Here is an 18,642-nt window from a genome sequence, read left to right as displayed (position 1 = left end):
GTTCTACTCCCTGCCATGGTCAGGAGCACCTTCCACTATCCCAGGCTGCTCCAAGCCCTGTCCAGCCTGGCCTTGGACACTTCCAGGGATCCAGGGGCAGCCACAGCTGCTCTTGGCACCCTGTGCCAGGGCCTCAGCACCCTCACAGGGAAGAATTTCTTCCTTATGTATTCCATATGGCCAGACTTGCCTTTCTCCAGCTGAGCATTCACACAACATGCAATATGTAAAACACAGGCTTCTCAAGTGCTAAAAGTCTCAAATGCATTCCTGCCATGAGCCAGATGATACTGTAAAATTTTGGATTACAGTTGCTAAATGTAGGACTTGATTTGAAGCTGAAAAAAAATGTCAGACTCACTGTGCTTCACCATGTATTTCATCTAATGATATATCTGGGATGTTTGGGGAGCTGAGAATTAGATTTTCCTTTCAGAAGAATACTTGCTGTTAGAACACAGATTGCATATGAACAATTGCAGCAGCGCTGCTGCCAACTATTTTCACCAATAGATCTTAATAAAACATATATTTGGGGAGTGTTGGATTTGGTGGGGTTAGAACAGCGGAGGTGAGTTCTGCAGTGCTGTTTTCAGAAGAGTGAGGTTTATTTTTGAAGTTTTATTTCTTTTTCAATTGAATTTGGATAAAGGAGTCCATGTGAGACGCTCGGAGCTGACAGCTCTTGCTTATGTCAGAAGGGCACCGTTGGGAAGATGCTGCTGGCAGAACTTGGATGCCACGAGTTTACAGGCTCGGTTTTGACGCAGAGAGTACTCAATAGCATGCAAGTGGGCATTCCTTTAAATGCCCTGTCTGAAATCCATCATTCACTGGGCTTTTGTGCCAGAGCAGAGGCCCTGGCAGTCTGAGTGCTGCTGTAGCCTGCTGAGTACAGCTGTGGGCACTCCAGACTATTTTCAGAGGCAGGGAGATGTAAAACAATTGCCTGCTCTTGGGAGACTACTCGAGGCCTTGGCTGGAGATGCATTGAAAGGAGGCATCTTGTCCTGTAGAAACAAGGACATGATTTGTTTCCCATTGAACAAAAGGTCTTCTTAAAATCTGAAGCCTAAGGTTTGCCTGCTGGTGGTAGGGGAGCTGTTTTGCAGTCACGCAAATGGATGGAAAGGACTTTGAAAACCCCCTGAAAATCCTTGCAAAAGTTTTAACTTCTCTTTGACTCTGCTCTGTGCTTTTCCTGCAGTGCCTTATGCAAGAGGCCTTAGTTCCAGCATTCAGGACGAGCCTGGGTACATTCCTTGGCCTGAGTGTCCCTCCGAAATCCTGCCAAGGAGGAGGACCTGGCGTGTTTGAGATGTGCCTCTCTTGTGCAGGGAGGGCGGGAATGTCCGAGCGGTGCCTCGTGCCGGGTGGCGCAGGGCAGCTCTGTGTCCCTCATGGGCACCGTGTGCAGGGCTGCTCCCCTGGGAACCCACAGCTTGGCTGACCTGGCTGCCTCTCCCCTTGGCTGCTCAGCCCCCAAATAGCACACAGGGCCCTGGGCAGCCTGTGCTAGTCTTTCCTCCTAATGTGTTCCTCTCTTAGTAAAGGCTGTAATTAGATCCTTTGCTGGGCCAGAGCACGGACAAAGGGACATCCTTCCTGCCCTGTTTGTTGACCTGGGGGCTGGTTTGCACAGGGCCTGCCTGTGGTGCCCAGCAGACCCCTGTGACCTTTAGATGAGGGATTAATGGGCTGGGATGCTCCAGCTTGCATTTGGAAGCATTGTAATTGTCTTTTAAGAGCTATTCCATAGCAAGGCTCGTGGCTGAGGGGAAAGCTGCACACACAGTGATCCCGTACATCTGGACACAAGCAGGTTTGCACAGCACCAGCCTTGATGTAGGTGCACAAAGGAAAACCTGGATGGTGAGGGAAGGCAGTCAGTGTGCAGCCAGACACAGCAGAAGCAGATGCTGTTCTTGTGAGCCTGATCAGTTACAGCTGCTCAGCCCAGCACTGGAATCAGCTCTTGCATCTTTGACCTCAAGTAACAGAATGAAAAAGGATACTGATTTCCTGGTTTCCCTTTCCTAGCTGAGAGTCCTGCTGTAAGGGACCTTGACTAATAGTTTCACATGTCATTTAGCTCAAAGTGATGCTTCTGGCTGTGATGGGAAAAGGAGAGGAAAATGCTGGGATGTCAAGGCTGAGCCGCCTGCCTTAGACACTTGGTTCACGTTCCCACGCTTTGCTTTAGCTTTGTATTCTTGTGTCTCTCCCCTTTGCACTTAGAAGCGGCCAAACTTGCATAAAATATCAAGCAGGGAATCACCCTTCCAGCAGCCAATGGTGGGAAAATTCCCTGTCCTGTGTCAGTGCAGGTATCCATGGTCCCAATTGCTGCAGAGCACTGTGGAAGCCAGGAGTATAGCTGCGTATCAAGAGGGATAAGGCAAGTGTGTAAGCAGCAGATCCACAAATGATGATCCAGGTGTATCCACCACTTTTGGAACCCCTGTTCTACATGGGGCAGGAGCAGAGCTTGTATCAGTGAGGCTCTCCCAGCTCTTGTGGTTTCTCTACCAGGACCTTGTCTGCCATTGGAGCATGTGATGTGGTCACTGTTGTGCTGGCACAGAATGGCATGATTTACAGCATTACTTGGGAAATTAGGATGTTGCTTTATGCATTTCTGCATCCCAGAAGCCTTCCTGCTGTTTGTGTTGCTGGGGGAAGCGGTTGGTTTTTGTTAGAATTCCGTACTTAGTTTTGGAGTGCTCTGTTTGACATGTTGAAGAGGTGAAGTTTCTGTTTCAGAGCTAGGCAGAGCCTGGCTGCAATCCTGAGGGAGCACATGGCATGGGGGTGCTTCCTGGCCTCTCCCCAGCACCAGTGGCACTTTTCATTTGGCTGCACACACTAAGGGGACACTTTTCCAGAAGCGCTGGCAGCTGAGAGAGATGTGATATCCCTATTCATCTATGGATCAAGAGTTTCTGTGCTGGCTGCTTTGGAGACACTCTGTGTCCTTCCAGGGTGTAGGAGACTGCTGTTTCTCCACTGTGAAGTCATGTCAAATTCTTTATGAATCTCCTGATACTTTGGGAGTGCCACCTGATTTGCATGGCTGAAGTGTTGAGTCACATCAAAATTAGCTGGTTTTTACTTCAGTAGCAAGTCATTTCCCTGGGGATGTGACATTCCTGTCCCTTGGCTCTCCTTCCCATCACAGTCTGGGCTGCAGGAACCTGGAGCTGGTTCACAGAGGAGCACAGGGAGAATAAGGCATGACAGTGAGCAAACATACATGGGTGTATTTATATATGACCTTGGAAAACAAGACAGGCCTTGGCATGCCATCACAGCCCATCAGATGTCAGGTATTTGGGGGCTGGGTGTTGCTGCACGATGGGCCGTGTTTCATGCCGAGATATCTGCAGGCACAGTGAGCACCCAGGAGAGAGGGAGCCATGCCATAAATCCCAGAGTGCTCCTGAGCCTGTGCACTCTTAGCTTTGGTTCTTTGTTGAGCTTTGGACTCTTCTTACCTCTCTGAAAGTGCTGGTATTTCCATTTCACACATTCAGTTGCTTTCAGTAGTGATCTACACAGCGCTGGACACTTTGAACTTAATTTTCCTACTATTACGGAACTTTAGCCCAGAACTGGATTTCTGGAGTTTGGTTACTCTATGCTCAGAAGGGCAGGTGAGGACATATTTGTTGGCCAGAGCAGTTTTCAGTGTCACTCTTACCTTGTACTGCTGCACAGTGACAAAGATTATCTTGCTTTTCCAGGGAAGGGAATGAACCTGGGGATTCCACGAAGATCACCTACCGTGAGCTGCTGCACAAAGTCTGCCAGTTTGCCAATGTCCTCCGCAGCCAAGGTACACAGCTGGGGCAGCAGGAGCACTGGATACTGGGGAGGCATTTGGCCAAGGGTTTGGAGATTGGGGTCACTGCTTGTGTGGTTGCCAGTCTGTTGAGTAATTCTCATCAATTTGTTCTGCAATGCACAGATTCATTCCTGGCTCTGTCTGTGAAAACTGATAGTGCTGATCATATCAGCTGTACAAGGAAGAAATCAGTGCTCAAAACTCTGTGCTCTGGGGTTTTCCAACAAGCAGTAGGCTCTGGTTACTTTCCTGCTTCCTTCAGGGAGGTAGATGAGAACATGGATCGTTAGTCATCATCTGTCAAGAGCCATAGTGCTTGAAAGGCAAAACCCAAGGCTGCTTCAACTCCAACTCCAGCTGAAGCTTTATTGTGTGCATGTAAATGTGGAATTAAAAAAATTGATTTATTTCTATGTCCTGTTCTTTTGCCATTTAGCATGTTCATTTTGACAAATGCCATGTTCACTTTCCCTCCATAGGGGTGAAAAAAGGAGACCGGGTTTCCATCTACCTGCCAATGATCCTGGAGCTGGTCGTAGCCATGCTCGCCTGTGCCAGGATTGGAGCTCTGCACTCTGTTGTGGTAGGGACAAGCTCTTTGTGCTGAGCTCTGAGGGGAGCAGCTCTTGGTTTTGGGAGAGGGACTGGAAAGATGAGTACTGACCCTGAGATGGATGGAAGCTCAGTTAAGATGCTGCCGTTTCCCTGCGTTAACTGTGCAGTGAGCTCCTTTGGCTCTTTCCATCAGTGCCTGGTGCTGAATCATTTGCCTTGGGTGAACAGCACAGCAGCTGTGGGGTGTGGGGCTGGGTTTCTGTGTCTCCTTGCTGACGTTGCTGTGTGCTCTCTGGCAGTTTGCAGGTTTCTCTGCAGAATCCCTTTGCGATCGGATCCTTGACTGCGGTTGCTCTCTCCTCATCACGGCAGGTAAAACACACATCTGAGCAACTCTCTTCCTGTTGTCTGGCTGAAAGATCTTTATTTTAAAAGCTTGGAAGTGGAAGAGAGAAAGCCAGTGCCTAAGCTGAGCCTCCCAAAGCAGGTGCAGTGCTGTAGCTGTTCCTGAATGCTGCTTCCCACTCCAAACGTGGCGAAGCCTCTGAGCAGCCCCTCAGTTTGTCCTGTAAAGCTTGATGTCACCAGCTGCTAATAGAATGTTTCCAAACACTTCTCATCCATGTTTCTCCTGAAAATCAGCCAGATGTTTGCAAGATGTATCATGAGGGAGGCCCAATGTAAGAATTCCCACCCTTCCCAGTTGTAATGACATTTCTGCTGCAGCTCTCAGCCTTGTAAAGCAAAGGATCAAGAGTGTGGTAGTAGTTGCATGTAAGCCCACTGCATTTCCCAGCTGTTTTTTCCAAAAGTGCAAGAAATAGTGTTTTTATTAATTCCCATGGCATGAAAAGGACCCACTAAACTGCAGTCTATGTTCTGGATGCATTGGATTATTTTCCACAGCATATTCCCAAGAGATTTTCCAGGTCAAACTGGGACCTCTCCCAGAGAAGGAATTCCACCGTGTCTTCTGGCATCTGTTTCTCTGGGCTAAAAGGGTGCATTAGGAGAGCTTTCCCATCAGCTGTTTGTCTGCTTCCTCTCACTCCAGTGCATGAGTCTGCTCTGCCCTCCTGAAAGTGCTTGTTGCTCCAGCTGTCCCAGGCTGCCTTGGCTGGGAAACCCTTCTGATGTTTCCCTCACCATTTTGCAGATGCCTTTTATCGAGGGGACAAACTGGTCAACTTGAAGCAGATTGCAGACGAAGCCATCCGGAAATGTATAGACAAGTAAGTTTGGATTCCTTTGTAGAAAAGGGCATTGCTGCCAGAATCTGCTTCTGCACAAGTAGGAGTTGTCATAGGTGGGCAGACTCTGCAGCAGGTCTGACACAAACAGTCATCAGATGTTACAGAAAGGGAAATAATCCTGGTGGAATGACTTTGCCAAGCTTACAGACACAGCATCTGTGTAGCTTGTGGGAGACTGAACGTGGGTTTGTGTGTTAGATCAAACATGGAAATTCAGGGCACATAATCTGCACAACAGAAATTCAAACTCTTTAAGAAAACATAAGTCTTTATGTCTGTAAAAATAGGTACCTGGGAGGACAGGAGTCATCCTGAAGCTGGGAATTAACTGGTGGAGACTGTGCTGATACCCTGAACAGGGTTGAAGGGAAATAAGATCATTCTGTCAGTGTTCTGTAGGCTGTCTTTTTCCTCATAAGGGGGCAAACACCTACACCTTTCCTTGATGTATAATCAGGCTTTGGAAGCCTTTCCTCCCTCTGAGACAGTCAGTCATGCCTAGGGGTTGGAGCAGCCACTAACATCTCCTGGTAGGAGAGCTTGTTCCTGGTCACAGGCAGGCAAATTTGGGATTTGTAAGGAATCTCCACAGCAGTATCCTGGGATAGAGACTTGTGAGACCCCCACTTCCTCCCAGGAATCACACCTGATAAATCCCCAGTAAGCTGTGCAGACTGTTCCTGCTCTTTAAACTGGTCCTGTGGCTGGTGTCCTTGGAAGTTCACGGTGTACCATGGAGTTTGCATGGCAGCAAATGCTCCAGCTCAACAAAAGGAGCTCCAGGCCCCTGCCCTGCCTCCTGTGCTGCCTGTGAATCCCAGGAAGGACTGGCTCAGCCCCTGAGCAGCCCAGTGTGACAGCTCCTGCCTTTTACAGGGGATCCTCTTTGAAAAAGTGCATCGTGGTGAAGCACCTGGGCAGGGAAGAGATAGCAGTGGACGGGACCTGCAGCAAGTCTCCTCCTCTGAAAAGGCTGTGCCAGGAAGTGCAGGTGTGTTCCTGGTGGGATGAGAGGGGGGTTTTATTACCATGAGCCAGAGACCAGCAAACTGATCAGTGCAAAACCACTCCAGTGATTCCCTGAACACTCCTGTTCCTGTTTTCACCCCTCCTTGCTGAAGTTGCCATGTGAGTGGTCTGAAAAATGGTTCATTTTCCTCACCAAGATCCTCTCCCTGCTACTTCTTTTAATACCCTCACAAGCTGCCAGCCCACAGGACCCCATGGTACATCTTCCAGAGCCACTAGGGACAAGAGACCCATTTTCCTCTGCCTAGTACAAGGCTTTTCCTTCCTGACCCTTTGTCTCTCTCCCCTTTTGTGCAAAGACGATGCTGTGCTGCACTGTAGCTGTGGCAGTGGCAGCAGGAGAGGAAGCCCAGGAGATTTGTGCTCACATCTGAGTGTGAGCTCAGTGCAGCCCCGTGACAGGGCAGCAATCCTCTGCTGAGAGCAGTGCAGGGTCTGTGCAGCTGCCACAGGGACTCTGACAGCTCTCAGGCTGGGGCTTTCCTTTGCAACTAGAGATGAAAGGATGTGGCCCAGAGGCATGTGGTGAGACGGGGGTGGAAGGAGGAGAAGGTGTCGTGGGGCTCTGGCTGCCTGCTGACATCCCAAGGCTGCTGAGCAGCCCTGCTGTGCCCAGCCCTTAGCTGCTCCAAAGGTTACTTTCAGCTACCCCACAGCTCCAAATCTGGCCATGCTGTCTTCTGTCCCTCTATGTTGGGTGATTATTTGTGCTGAGTTACCCCCAGGCTGCTGCTGGCTCAGAAATGGGTTGTGTTTGAGCTTTAGACTCTGCTTTCAGGAGGAGTGGTCTGTGCACATCCCTGGAACAAGAAGTCCAGCAGATTCTCTACCTTTGAGTTATTTTCCCTCGTTCATCCATGTTAATTTTATTGGGGTGTTGCTCTTTGTTTGACAGCCTGGCCATGTCCCCTGGCCTGCTCTGCCCTTTCTTTTGTGAGGGCAAGGTAGATGCAAAGGAATGGGAAAAGTGGAGCAGACCAGCCTTCCTGGGTGAGGTTTCCCTGGTAGGGTGATTGCAGGGCAGCCTGTCTCTGTGCTGGTTCCTGTAGGTGAGGTGAAGATTTTGTGCAGAATGTCCTGGGGAGAGGCTGAAGGGTGTCTCTTACCCTTTGGCTCTCTTTACTCGTTTCCATACTTTATTAAGGATTCTTTCCATCATGGATGCGTTTTTACTGTGCCATTGGCTTGTGTGAGGCTATTGGATGGTCTGTGGGCTGTGTGCTGGCTCTGTGCCTCTGTTCCCAGCCAGCCATGTGCAGGGGGTAGCCTTGGGGACCTGCCCTGGGGGCAGCTGGTACCCTGGGAAGGTGATGGAAATAGGCAGGCTTCTGCTCAGAGGGCATCTCCTGGGCTGGCCCTGGATCTGAGCATTTTCCAGCCTGCCAGGGTGATTTCCAGCATCCAGGCCTGTGGGCTTCCAGCTCCCTGCCTGCAAAGCTCGGTGTGGATCCTCCCCTTCTCAGATTTCACACCCTCTTTGTGGATTTTTAACAGGAAAAAAAGACTGAAAGCTCACAGAGACTCCATCCCAAGGTATTTACACACAGCACTGCCTTCCTCTTTTTGGCACCTCCCTTCTGCTTCCCATGCAGCTCCCCACCTCCCTTAACTGCTCTGGCTGCCCAGCCACACGTGCCCTCCTAACCGTGGTGCCAGCAGCTGCATGTCAGTGACAGACCCTCCCCAGCTTGGCAGAGCTGCCCACGGCGTGGGGGTGAATGCAGTGCCACCAGGGCTTCCAGAAACAGGCCACATCCGTGAGCCCTGGGCACAGCCAGTGTGCTGCCCGGGGAGTGCAGAGCCACTGGGCTGCAGTGTCAGCATCCAGGCCAGGGTTTGGCTCTCTGCCTTTCAAAAGCAGCTCTCATAATGCACTTCCCTTTGTGGGGAGGCTGGCAGGGGTCACCTGCAGCTTCCTGGCCACAGGCAGCAAACCTGGATCTCCAGACCCAGCATGTGGACTCTGCCTGCCTCATCCAAGGAGCCTCTGGACCCCCAGAGCAGGCAGGCAGAGACACACAGTGCCATGGGTCTGACCTCCTCCCCGGGGCACTGGAGGCTGGGTGCTAAATCAGGAATCCTTCAAGGAGGGATGTGAGAGGAAACTGCTAGATAGCCTTGGGCTTGTTTACCTGGTGCCTTGCTGGGAGCTTGCTGGTGGGACAGAATTGTGGAAACTGCTTTGCCAGGTAAAACCAGAAGCCCTGAGGGTCCATGAAAGCTTTCCAAGTGGGCTGAGTTGTGCCAAACTGTCAAGCAGCTGGTGTCCCTTGCACCACATCTGCAGGATCTGTGTGCTCCTGATGTCTCATGTGCCTCCAGATGTCTCATGAACATCTTCAGGGCTGCAGAGTCATCTTGTGGCTGCTCTCTGTGCACCCCAGCTGAGGGAGCTGTGGCGAGTCTGGCTTTGTGAGGAGGAAATGGGTCTGGGTCAGGTTTTACCCTCAGAGAGATGTGAGAAGTGCAGGTCTGAGCTGAGGCTGGGGCATGTCCCCTGCCCAGCTTCCCCCAGGCTTCTCTGAGGAAAGGTGAGAAGGTCAGGGGAAGTTGTCTTGTCCTGAACTGTGCCACCACCTGGAGAGGTGGGCAGCCAGAACAACCATCAGGGTGACCTCTGCCCATCAGCCACAGACTTGGTGGCTCCATCACAGTTCTGGCATCTTCAGTCAGCCAGTGCTGGATGGCTCTGCACTGATGCAGTCACTTCTTACCTGGGTAGTTATTACCTAAAAACCCAGAGAACAGATATTTTTGGGGGCCTGCAGGGCCAAGCAGTGTGAACCCACAATGCTGCTGTTCATCTCGAGCCGTGCTGCCATCAGGGTCCCCACAAGGTGTGTGGGACGTGTGGCTGTGCTTGCTGCTTGGCTGTGGGACTGCAGCTCGGGGCGGCCCCACAGGGCAGGAGGAGCCTGGTTGTGGGAACAGCCCAGGGCAGCTGCTGCCAGCCTCTCCTGGCTGCTGCTGCCACCCACGGGGATTCATCACCATTACCTGTGGTCTGGACACTGCTTCAGACACGCTCTTGCAGCCAGACCGTGTTTGAAGGTTTTCCTCGTGGCTGTGGGCTGTGAAAAGGAGCTTTGGGAGTGGGAGCTGCAGCTCTGGTGCATGGTTTGCAGCAGGCTGTGCTGTGAACATCCCCCTCGATGGCCCGTGAGGGGGGCAAGGTTTGGGCTGTGCTCCTCATCCCCCCTCTCTTGTTTTTGGACAAGCCTGTTTCTAATCTTGTGCTTTCCTCAGACCCCCTGGAACCCAGCCATGGACGTGTGGTGGCATGAGCTGATGCGTGGTGCCAGCACAGAGTGTGAGCCCGAGTGGTGCGACGCCGAGGACGAGCTCTTCATCCTCTACACGAGCGGCTCCACTGGCAAACCCAAGGTGTGCTCCCAGCTCCCTGCACGGGACAGGCTGAGCCACAGGAACCCCTCAGCTGGGGGAACTGGGGAGGGGGGAGCTGAGAGGCCCCAGCAGGAAGAGAAGCCACAGAGGTCTTAGAAAGGGGCTGTGCTGCTCATTCCTGCTCAGCTGCTGTTGGAGCTCAGCAATGCTCTCAGCTGGGCCTGGCAGGGTGAGGGTGATAGTGGGAGCTCACCCTGACATTCCTGTGCCTTCTCCTCGCAGGGTGTGCTGCACACCGTGGGTGGGTACATGATTTTTGCTGCCACCTCCTTTAAATATGTGTTTGATTACCAACCTGAGGATGTGTACTGGTGCACGGCTGACATCGGATGGATAACGGGCCATTCCTACCTCACCTACGGCCCCCTGGCAAACGGGGCCACCAGCGTGTTGGTGAGTGCTGGGTGCCAGTGGCTGCTTTCACTCCAGGAAAAGGGAGATGGTGATGCTGAGCTGCATCCCTGCATTGCTCTGTGATGGTGTGCAGGACTCTGTGAGGAAGGGTGTGACGGGGTCTGCTTGCTTGGAATGACCCCAAAATCGTAAAAGTCCTTGTTCCCCTAGCCTGGCAGCTGAAAAAGAGGTCTGGAATGCATGAATTCGAGTTTTCAAGGTTGTTTATTCTTTCTTATCTATAAAATTCTCTCTCTGACCTGCCGAGGTCCGTCTAGTAGAGAAGCCATAGAAGTCTCTCCTGAGCCTTGGGCAGCTCCCACATTATATACTCAAAATTACATGTTGCATGTTTACAGATTTGTGCCAATGCCCACCACCTATGTTAGACAGTGAATCTCTACCTTAAACCAGTAGAAGAGTGTCACCATCACAGCAGGACATGGAGGACAAGACAAAGGAGAAAAAGGCTAGGACACTCCCAGATTCCTCCATCTTGTACCCTGAATTACATTCTAAAAACCCCAAAATTCTACTTTTCCACCCTGTGTCAATTCCCCTATTACACTACTCGAACCCTTTTGGCTTGTGATTCCTCATACAGAGTTGGCAGCCTCTCCCACAGGCTAAAATTGAAGCCACAGGTGTTTTTGACTTCTTGCCAAGGTCTCCGAGCCCCCTGCCAGGGTCTCGAGACAGCCAGGGCAGCCAGAGGGATGTCCTGGACTCAGACAAGAGTGGTGCTCTCCAGGGAGGGCATAGTGACTGCTCGGGGGAGTAGTTTGTGGTTGGCTTTTGGCTGGTTAATTTTTTCAAATGCTCCCCTGTTTATTTCCCATAAAAGTACAAGCCTTGTGTACCAATGGAGCTGGGCCTGCTCTGACTTAACACAAAAACTCAGTCAGGGAGTGATGTTTTCCCTGCTGATGCTGATTTGACAACTTGTTGTTTAACTCCTGTGCCTGTATCTCTCTTGGCAGTGTAACAGATCAGGGAGCCAGAGACCTGTGCCCAAGAATCCCCAGGGAAATGCAAGCAGGAAAATCACTGTTATGTTGGGGGAAGCCTTTTGGGAGTTCTTGATTCTTTGGCTTGTGATTCTGTCACAGTGTTTTGACCTCTTGCCCTTTGCCACGTGGGCAGGGTCAGTTGGGCTGGTGGGACTGTGTCACTGTGGTGGCCACTCAAGTGCCTGTGCTGCAAGGGGGTGTCAGGGGACATCTGCTAGGATGAGGGGCATGACATCTGCCCAGTGAGGAGGGATCCTTGACCTGGGCTGGTTTCACTGTGTGATACCCCTATAGGGACATGCTGGGGTCCAGCTGCTGTTTGGTTCCTCCTGCTTGGGCAGGTGCTGCAGGTGGGGAGCAGTGAGGAACAGCTGTGTCACTGCTCTGTCTCCTGCTCAGTTTGAAGGTGTCCCCACCTACCCAGATGTTGGCAGAATGTGGAGCATCATTGACAAGTACAAGGTGACCAAGTTCTACACAGCACCCACGGCCATCCGGCTGCTGATGAAGTACGGCGAGGAGCCTGTCAAAAAGTGAGTGCCAGTCCCAGTGGAAGGAAGACGTTGGCTTTGCACAGCAGGGTTGAGTGGGAGATGCCAGAATGACCCAGGTCTCCTCTCTTCCCCTGAGTGCTGAGAAAGCTCTGACCTGTATCTGGAAAGTCCATTTTAGGTAGCCCAGGGGTTTCTACAGGCTCTGCTGTGCAGCAGGCTCACAGCTCCATAGCCTGCTGAGCCCCTGCCAGCCCCCTCCTCTCTGCAGGCACAGCAGGAAGTCCCTGAAGGTGCTGGGGACCGTGGGTGAGCCCATCAACCCCGAGGCCTGGCTGTGGTACTACCGTGTGGTGGGAGAGGAGAGGTGTCCCATTGTGGACACCTTCTGGCAGACAGAGACGGTGAGTCCTTGCTGGGTGTCCGTGGCACCTCTCTGTCCCTTGAGCTCCCTGCAGGTTTCCCATAGTGGGGTTTGGGGTCTGTGGGGACTACTTGTTTGCCCTGCCCAGGAAACTCTGATGTGCCCCTTCTCTTTCTATCCTGGAACTCAAGCAAGCTCCAAAGGAGAAACCTTCCTCTCCAAAGGGTCTCTTCCAAAGTCTGCTCTGGACACTGCTCTCCTGCCTCTCTTTCTCTCCCCCAGCTCCAAAGCTTTGTGCCCAGATTCCCCATCCACTGCCATATCCTTCCCATCTCCACACCTGCCCTGAGTAGCCCTGACTGGGATGTGCTGTTCTCAGAGCTGATGGCACAGCTGTGGGATGGGCTGGCACGGCCCAAACTCACTGGGTTCTGCCTCTCTTTGCAGGGAGGCCACATGCTGACACCCCTTCCTGCTGCCACCCCCATGAAGCCAGGCTCTGCTGTGAGTACTTGAGTTCTCCTTCCCAGGAGCCTCAGCAGGGCCCTGTCTGTGCCATGGCTGGGTGGTTGCAGCCTGCCAGGGGGCAGGGGGACAGTGGTGCACGTGGGGAGGTGACCACCACTCAAATCCCAGGCCCCGTGCAGCCACACTCGTGGGCCCCATGTACCATAGCTTTCCAAAGCTGTCCTTGCCCTGCCTCCCACTCCCTCTGGTTAATGGGGGTCTAATGCAGGGATTCACCTCCATCTCTCCTTTCTCCCTGGTCCTCATGGCAGACATTCCCCTTTTTCGGTGTGGTCCCTGCCATCCTGAGCGAATCAGGGGAAGAGCTGGAAGGAGAAGCAGAAGGTTACCTGGTAAGGAAGGGCTGATCTTCCCCACCCTCCCTTAGTCCATTCCCTGTGAGCTCTGGGACATTCCTGGTGTAATACCCACATCTTTTGGCCCAGGGAAGGGGTAGAGTCACCATCCCTGGAAGTGTTCAAAAAATGTGTGGAGGTGGCACTTGAGGACATGGTTTAGTGGTGAATGTGGGTGATGGTTGGACTCTTCCAGCCTTAATAATTTGTGATTCTACCTCCACTAACTCTGGTCCACACACACTAGGGTGGTGGGAACTCCCTCTAAGGCCATAACTCTGTGGGAGCTTTTACAGCTGATCACTAAATGCACATGTGGGCAAGGCAGGAGGGTGGGATCAACTGCTCAGCCAAGCTCCTTCCCCCTGGTGAAGACTTTCCCAGTGGATCAGCACTTGCAGCAAGTGTCTGAGTGCTACTCATGGCTATCTGTGACATGTCTCTCACTGTGGTGCAAACCTGGGTTATTGCTTTGGCTCTCACTGCCCCAGCTCTGTGTTTCTCACCCCCAGGTGTTTAAGCAGCCCTGGCCGGGGATCATGCGCACCCTCTACGGAAAGCACCAGCAGTTTGAAACCGTTTACTTCAAGAAGTTCCCTGGGTACTACGTGACAGGCGATGGTAAGGGGGTCCAGCCTGGTGTGGTCATAGGGGCCTGGGGACAGCAGTGCAAATCTTGCTCTGTCCAGCTCTCAGAATCCCTTATCAGTTGCTCTGAGGGCTGGCACTGCTGCCTCACACTCATTTCTGGCTATTTTTAGGTTGCAGAAGAGATAAAGATGGTTATTACTGGATCACAGGGCGAATTGATGACATGTTGAATGTTTCTGGTAAGAAGGAGTTTTGTCTTCAGTGGGGACCAATGTGCTTTGTGACACTTCTGCATCCATTTCAAAAGGCACCTGCTTTATGGGGATGGTTTTGCACCTGTGATCCTGCTCAGCAACTTTTCCTCAAGGTGGATCCAGTTTCTGGATCAACGTTATTTCAGGGACACACAAGCCTGTGACTTGGTGACTTCCTGCACCATTTTCCCTGGAGACAAAGCCTTGGAGGGAAGGAACCTTCTGTAACCAGCCAGGGCATCTCTGCTGAAGGATTTAGGGCCACAGGGAATTCACAGAGTTTGGGCAGGACCATGGGGTTGCTAATCCAGCCTGCTGCTCCATGGAGGGCTCACCTCAAAGCTGCATCAGGCTGCTCAGAGCTCTGAAGATTCTCCCACCTCTCTCAGCTGAGTCTTTGAGATTCAGCTGCTTCTCAGCCCATCATTTTCCATGTACTCTATTTAATAGTTCCCTCCCTCCTTTCCTGGAGCCTGTATCCTCCAGGTATGTCCTGCTGGCTCTGAGGTGCTGCTTGATTTGTCCCTGAATCAAATTAGATCCTTTCACCTGACCAGCAGTGCCTGATTCTCCCCCAACTGATCATTCTGGGAGTTGGCCACTTTGCTGTGGCTTTCTGTGACAGCAGTGCTGGGGTGGAATGTCAGAGCACAGGTACAGGAGCAGAGGTGTGCAGGACTGAGTTGTGCCCCTGCCCCAAGACGTGGAGTGTCATTGCCCCTCCCCACAGCATTGGGCTGGAGCCTGGACTCTGCAGATCCAACCTCTTCCTCTGCACCTTCTGGCTGACTATGTGGGCAGGTCTCCTCTTGCCAAATCCAGCTCCTCCTCAGCCTGTGCCTTGGAAAGGCTTCACTGTGAACTGTTCATGATCTGTTCCCGAAAGAAGCCTAAAGATGGGAGGGGGAACAGCCAAGGGAGGTGGCTTCTGCAGGTGAGAGACACCTGACAGCTTCCAGAGCACTGTGGAAATGAGTTCACTCTCCAACTGTGGTCCTTTCCCAAGCACATCAAACTGATGCTCTCAAATCTGTAGTTTAGGGCGTTTTACAGCCTCAGGCCTCTTCCTGCAGGTCTGTAAATCTTTGTCTCCCCCTTGTTTCCAGGCCACTTGCTGAGCACGGCCGAGGTGGAGTCAGCCCTGGTGGAGCACGCGGCAGTGGCCGAGGCCGCCGTGGTCAGCCACCCCCACCCCCTGAAGGGCGAGTGCCTCTACTGCTTTGTGACCCTGAGAGAGGGCCACGAGTTCACCAAGAACCTCACAGATGAGCTCAAAAAACAAGGTAGCAACGGCCAAATATTGGGGAGCAGGCAGGGGGAGGACAGGTGCTGGAGGGGTTAAGGGCTTGGGTGCTTGCCTGTGGTCTGGGGAATGCAGCGTGGACAACTGCCACAAGGTGCCTCTTGATTACAGAGCACGTCTGACAAAGACTAAAATTAGTTCTCCCAGCCTTTGGCTGCTCATGTGATGCCATCTCTGCCTCGTGGGAGCTGGCAGCCCTGTGAGGGACTGGGCTGCTCAGCAGGCTTTTGTTTGCAGCAGGGCTCTCCCTGGCAGACTGGGACATCCTGAGAGGATCATGGGGTTTCTTTAGGGTGGTGCTCTGGGTGTTTTGCTCTCAAGGAGCTGTTTCCCTGCAAACTGCAGCATTGAATACATGAAACAGACCCATGGCAGCCTCTTCTCTGGAGGAACCCAAGAGTGAATTTGAATCAATCCTTGCTCTATCAAAATGGTCATGGTGTTGGTTGTAGCTGTTAGGGAGGTCTCTGGAAGATGGAGGGAGTGAAAAAATGAGTACTCTCACTTGGGGAGCTGTGCTTCTGGCCCTGTTGGTATTGCAGGTTTTGTTGTCCCCTTCCACCATGTAGAGGCTCAGGTGTAGCAGCCCCAGGCACTGCCCTGCCAAGTGTCTCAGGAGCTGGGCTCTGTGTCTTAACCTTCTGTTCTTCTATCATGGAAAGGATGTGTGGCTTCTCCTCATCCCTGCAATGAAAATCTCTTTTTTTTTTGCAGTCAGAGAAAAAATCGGGCCCATAGCAACACCTGATTACATCCAGTATGCCCCCAGCCTGCCCAAAACCCGCTCAGGTGAGTTCCAGGGGTGGTGCTGGGGAGGACTGGACAGCTCCTGCCAGTGGAAATTGATCAGCCCTGCTCTGTCCAGGGCTGTCAGAGTAGGGGAGGTACAAGCTCAGGGCGAGCAGGATGTGCAGGTCTGGTACTTCCCAGTTCTGCTAAGGATGCTGAAGAGATCCTGACTCCTGGGGAGAGGGACTTTTTATATGGACAGACAAGAAGGACAAGGGGTGATGGTTTTAAACTAGTGGAAGGCAGGTGTAGATTAAATAGACATAAGGAAGGAATTGTTCCCTGTGAGGGTGGGCAGGCCCTGGCACAGGGCGCCCAGAGAAGCTGTGGCTGTCCCTGGATCCCTGGCAGTGTCCAAGGCCAGGTTGGATGGGGCTTGGAGCAGCCTGGGACAGTGGAAGGTGTCCCTGCCCCTCGCAGGGGGTTGGAAAGAGCTGATCTTTACAATCCATTCCAACCCAGAACATTCTGGGATTCTGACTCCTTCCCTTTCTTGGCTGTCATTACAGGAAAGATCACCAGACGGATATTAAGGAAGATTGCCAAAAATGACCAAGATCTGGGGGACATCTCCACCTTGGCAGACCCGGGCATCATCAAACACCTTTTCAACAGCAGATGTGACACTAAGCAGTAGCAGCAGGACCTGTCCCTGCTGAGAACAGTGGCAGTGGCATCTGATGAGCAGGTCCCTCCAACAGCCACTGCCTGCCCGGGAAGGAAACCTTCACCTGTTGAATTGAATGTACCAATCGTAGGAACGAGGAGAGTCTGGCTCTGGAGAGGCCGTGTCCATGCCCTGGATGAGGTGTGTGTCGTGTTCCAGGTGGATGTCACACATCTGAGGGTCAGCCTGGTGCACAGAGGGACTCGTCCTCCTCCTTTTTCAGCACCTCGTTCTTGATTTTAATTTAATTTGGGGGGTGGGGGAAAGGGTGTTAATTTACTTTATGTCCTGGCACCTTGTGCACAGTGGGAAGGAGCTTTGGGGGTTGGAGGGGAAGTGATGCTGGAGTTACTCAATGCAGGCAGGCCTGGGAGGAGCATCCACCACTGCCCACAGAGCAGCTGAGCTTCCTTTTGTGCTTGGAGTGCTGCAAGCTGCAGGAGCACTGCAGCAGCACATCATCACTGCACAGCTGTGCTCATCCTGCATCCACTGGCCTGCTGCTAGCACTGCTGCCTGGAGCCTCCAGGGGAGTGGGGCAAAGCTCCAGGGAGCTCTGGGCTTTAAACAGGGTTTTTGGGGCAATCTGATACCAAGATCTGCTGCTTCCTCACTGTGTTGTGCCAGCTGGTGCATTGTCCCCAGTCCAGGGTCCTTCACTGGCCATGGACACCACTGGAGCCAGGAAGGGAAAAACCTTAGTGTGACATGTTCTGTGGAGCCCCGGTTCCTCCAGCCCTGCTGCCACCAGCTCACAGCTGAAGCAGAGCTGGAGTAGCTGGATGCTCCTTTTGTGTCCTGGGTGAGGATTGGGAGCTGTTACACCAAAAGATGGAGAGGAAACGGAGCCAGGCAGAGGCACCATGACCACTGCCACAGCAGAGAAACCAAGGCAGGCAGGGCTGTGGGAGTCCTACACATTTCCTCATCAGGAAAAAATGGTGGGAGATGTTTAAAGTCAGTGTTTGCTTAAATCTGACATGGTTTAAGGATGTTGAGAGCTAAAGGCCCCCAAACCTTTTCCCCAAGAGCCTTGACCACCACCAGGGTCCTGCCAAAGCCATCCTTCCTCCAGTGAAGGATAACTCCAGCCAGAGCTGAGCTGGGGCTCATACCTCCTTTGCAATGTGTCTATGAAACCTGCATGTGAACTGTTTGATTTTGCACTTAAACCAAAGGAGAACTGGGCTTTAAAACTTGCTGCAACAGCCGTTTTGGGGAGTGCCAGTGGCCAGGGATTACCTGCAACCTGAGCTGACTTGGGGCTGGAAAGGAGGAGCAGCTGCCTCTGGGTCAGGGTGCTCAGGGCAGGTGTTGGGGTGCTCTGCTGGGCTGTTGGCCAAGTCCCAAATCTCACTTGTTACCTGCTGCTCTCACTGGCACAGCACCTGTGTCACCTGTAACCTCGGTGCTTGCCTGTGTCCCGTGTGCCCCCACAGCTCTGTACCACTGCATTGTGCCACCTTGGTGACAAGGATTCCTACATCATCGTTCCTCCTGTTACTCTGTCAGCTATGTCATTTTGGCTGGAAAACAGCGAGAATTTAATGCAAAACGGAATAAAATTCAAGAAAACAAAATGGAAACAGGCTTGGAGTGTGTGGGTGGTAGGTGCTTGTGTGCTGTTGAGTCCAGGGTGCTCAGTGCAGCTGGAGTGGCCATGCCAGAAACCAGGATTGGCTTTTGGGATGAAGAGGGGCAGGTTCCTGCCAGCATGATGTTTTTCCATGCATTGGGATTTACTGTGGCTGGCTCCAGGGATGCAGCCTGTGCCTCAGTTTCTCCCTGGTCTCCAGCCAGTGCTGCTCTAAGGCTCGTGCAAAGCACAAGG

General features: G+C 52.4%; 1 protein-coding gene across 2 annotated transcripts in view; it reads left to right on the top strand.

Moving 5' to 3' along the window:
- ACSS2 (acyl-CoA synthetase short chain family member 2) overlaps window positions 1–18,397 on the top strand; it is a 31,526-nt gene extending 13,129 nt beyond the window's left edge. Inside the window, exons 3-19 of one of the 2 annotated variants that reach the window (XM_053958613.1) lie at window positions 3,744–3,835; window positions 4,324–4,427; window positions 4,699–4,771; window positions 5,556–5,631; window positions 6,529–6,643; window positions 8,176–8,214; window positions 9,928–10,065; window positions 10,309–10,479; window positions 11,889–12,022; window positions 12,252–12,384; window positions 12,792–12,848; window positions 13,124–13,204; window positions 13,720–13,828; window positions 13,969–14,037; window positions 15,159–15,335; window positions 16,070–16,144; window positions 16,654–18,397. In XM_053958613.1, the coding sequence (XP_053814588.1) occupies window positions 3,744–3,835; window positions 4,324–4,427; window positions 4,699–4,771; window positions 5,556–5,631; window positions 6,529–6,643; window positions 8,176–8,214; window positions 9,928–10,065; window positions 10,309–10,479; window positions 11,889–12,022; window positions 12,252–12,384; window positions 12,792–12,848; window positions 13,124–13,204; window positions 13,720–13,828; window positions 13,969–14,037; window positions 15,159–15,335; window positions 16,070–16,144; window positions 16,654–16,781 (1,771 nt within the window). In that variant the 3' untranslated portion in view covers window positions 16,782–18,397. The remainder of the gene's footprint in view (window positions 1–3,743; window positions 3,836–4,323; window positions 4,428–4,698; window positions 4,772–5,555; window positions 5,632–6,528; window positions 6,644–8,175; window positions 8,215–9,927; window positions 10,066–10,308; window positions 10,480–11,888; window positions 12,023–12,251; window positions 12,385–12,791; window positions 12,849–13,123; window positions 13,205–13,719; window positions 13,829–13,968; window positions 14,038–15,158; window positions 15,336–16,069; window positions 16,145–16,653) is intronic. The other variant, XM_053958614.1, reaches the window with a different exon arrangement.
- Window positions 18,398–18,642: the final 245 nt, after the last annotated feature.

The sequence above is a fragment of the Vidua chalybeata genome, chromosome 17 (assembly GCF_026979565.1).
Source record: "Vidua chalybeata isolate OUT-0048 chromosome 17, bVidCha1 merged haplotype, whole genome shotgun sequence".
In the NCBI taxonomy this organism is placed as follows: domain Eukaryota; kingdom Metazoa; phylum Chordata; class Aves; order Passeriformes; family Viduidae; genus Vidua; species Vidua chalybeata.
Note: the sequence above shows the minus strand (reverse complement) of the source record. Positions and strands in the feature narration are given on the sequence as shown.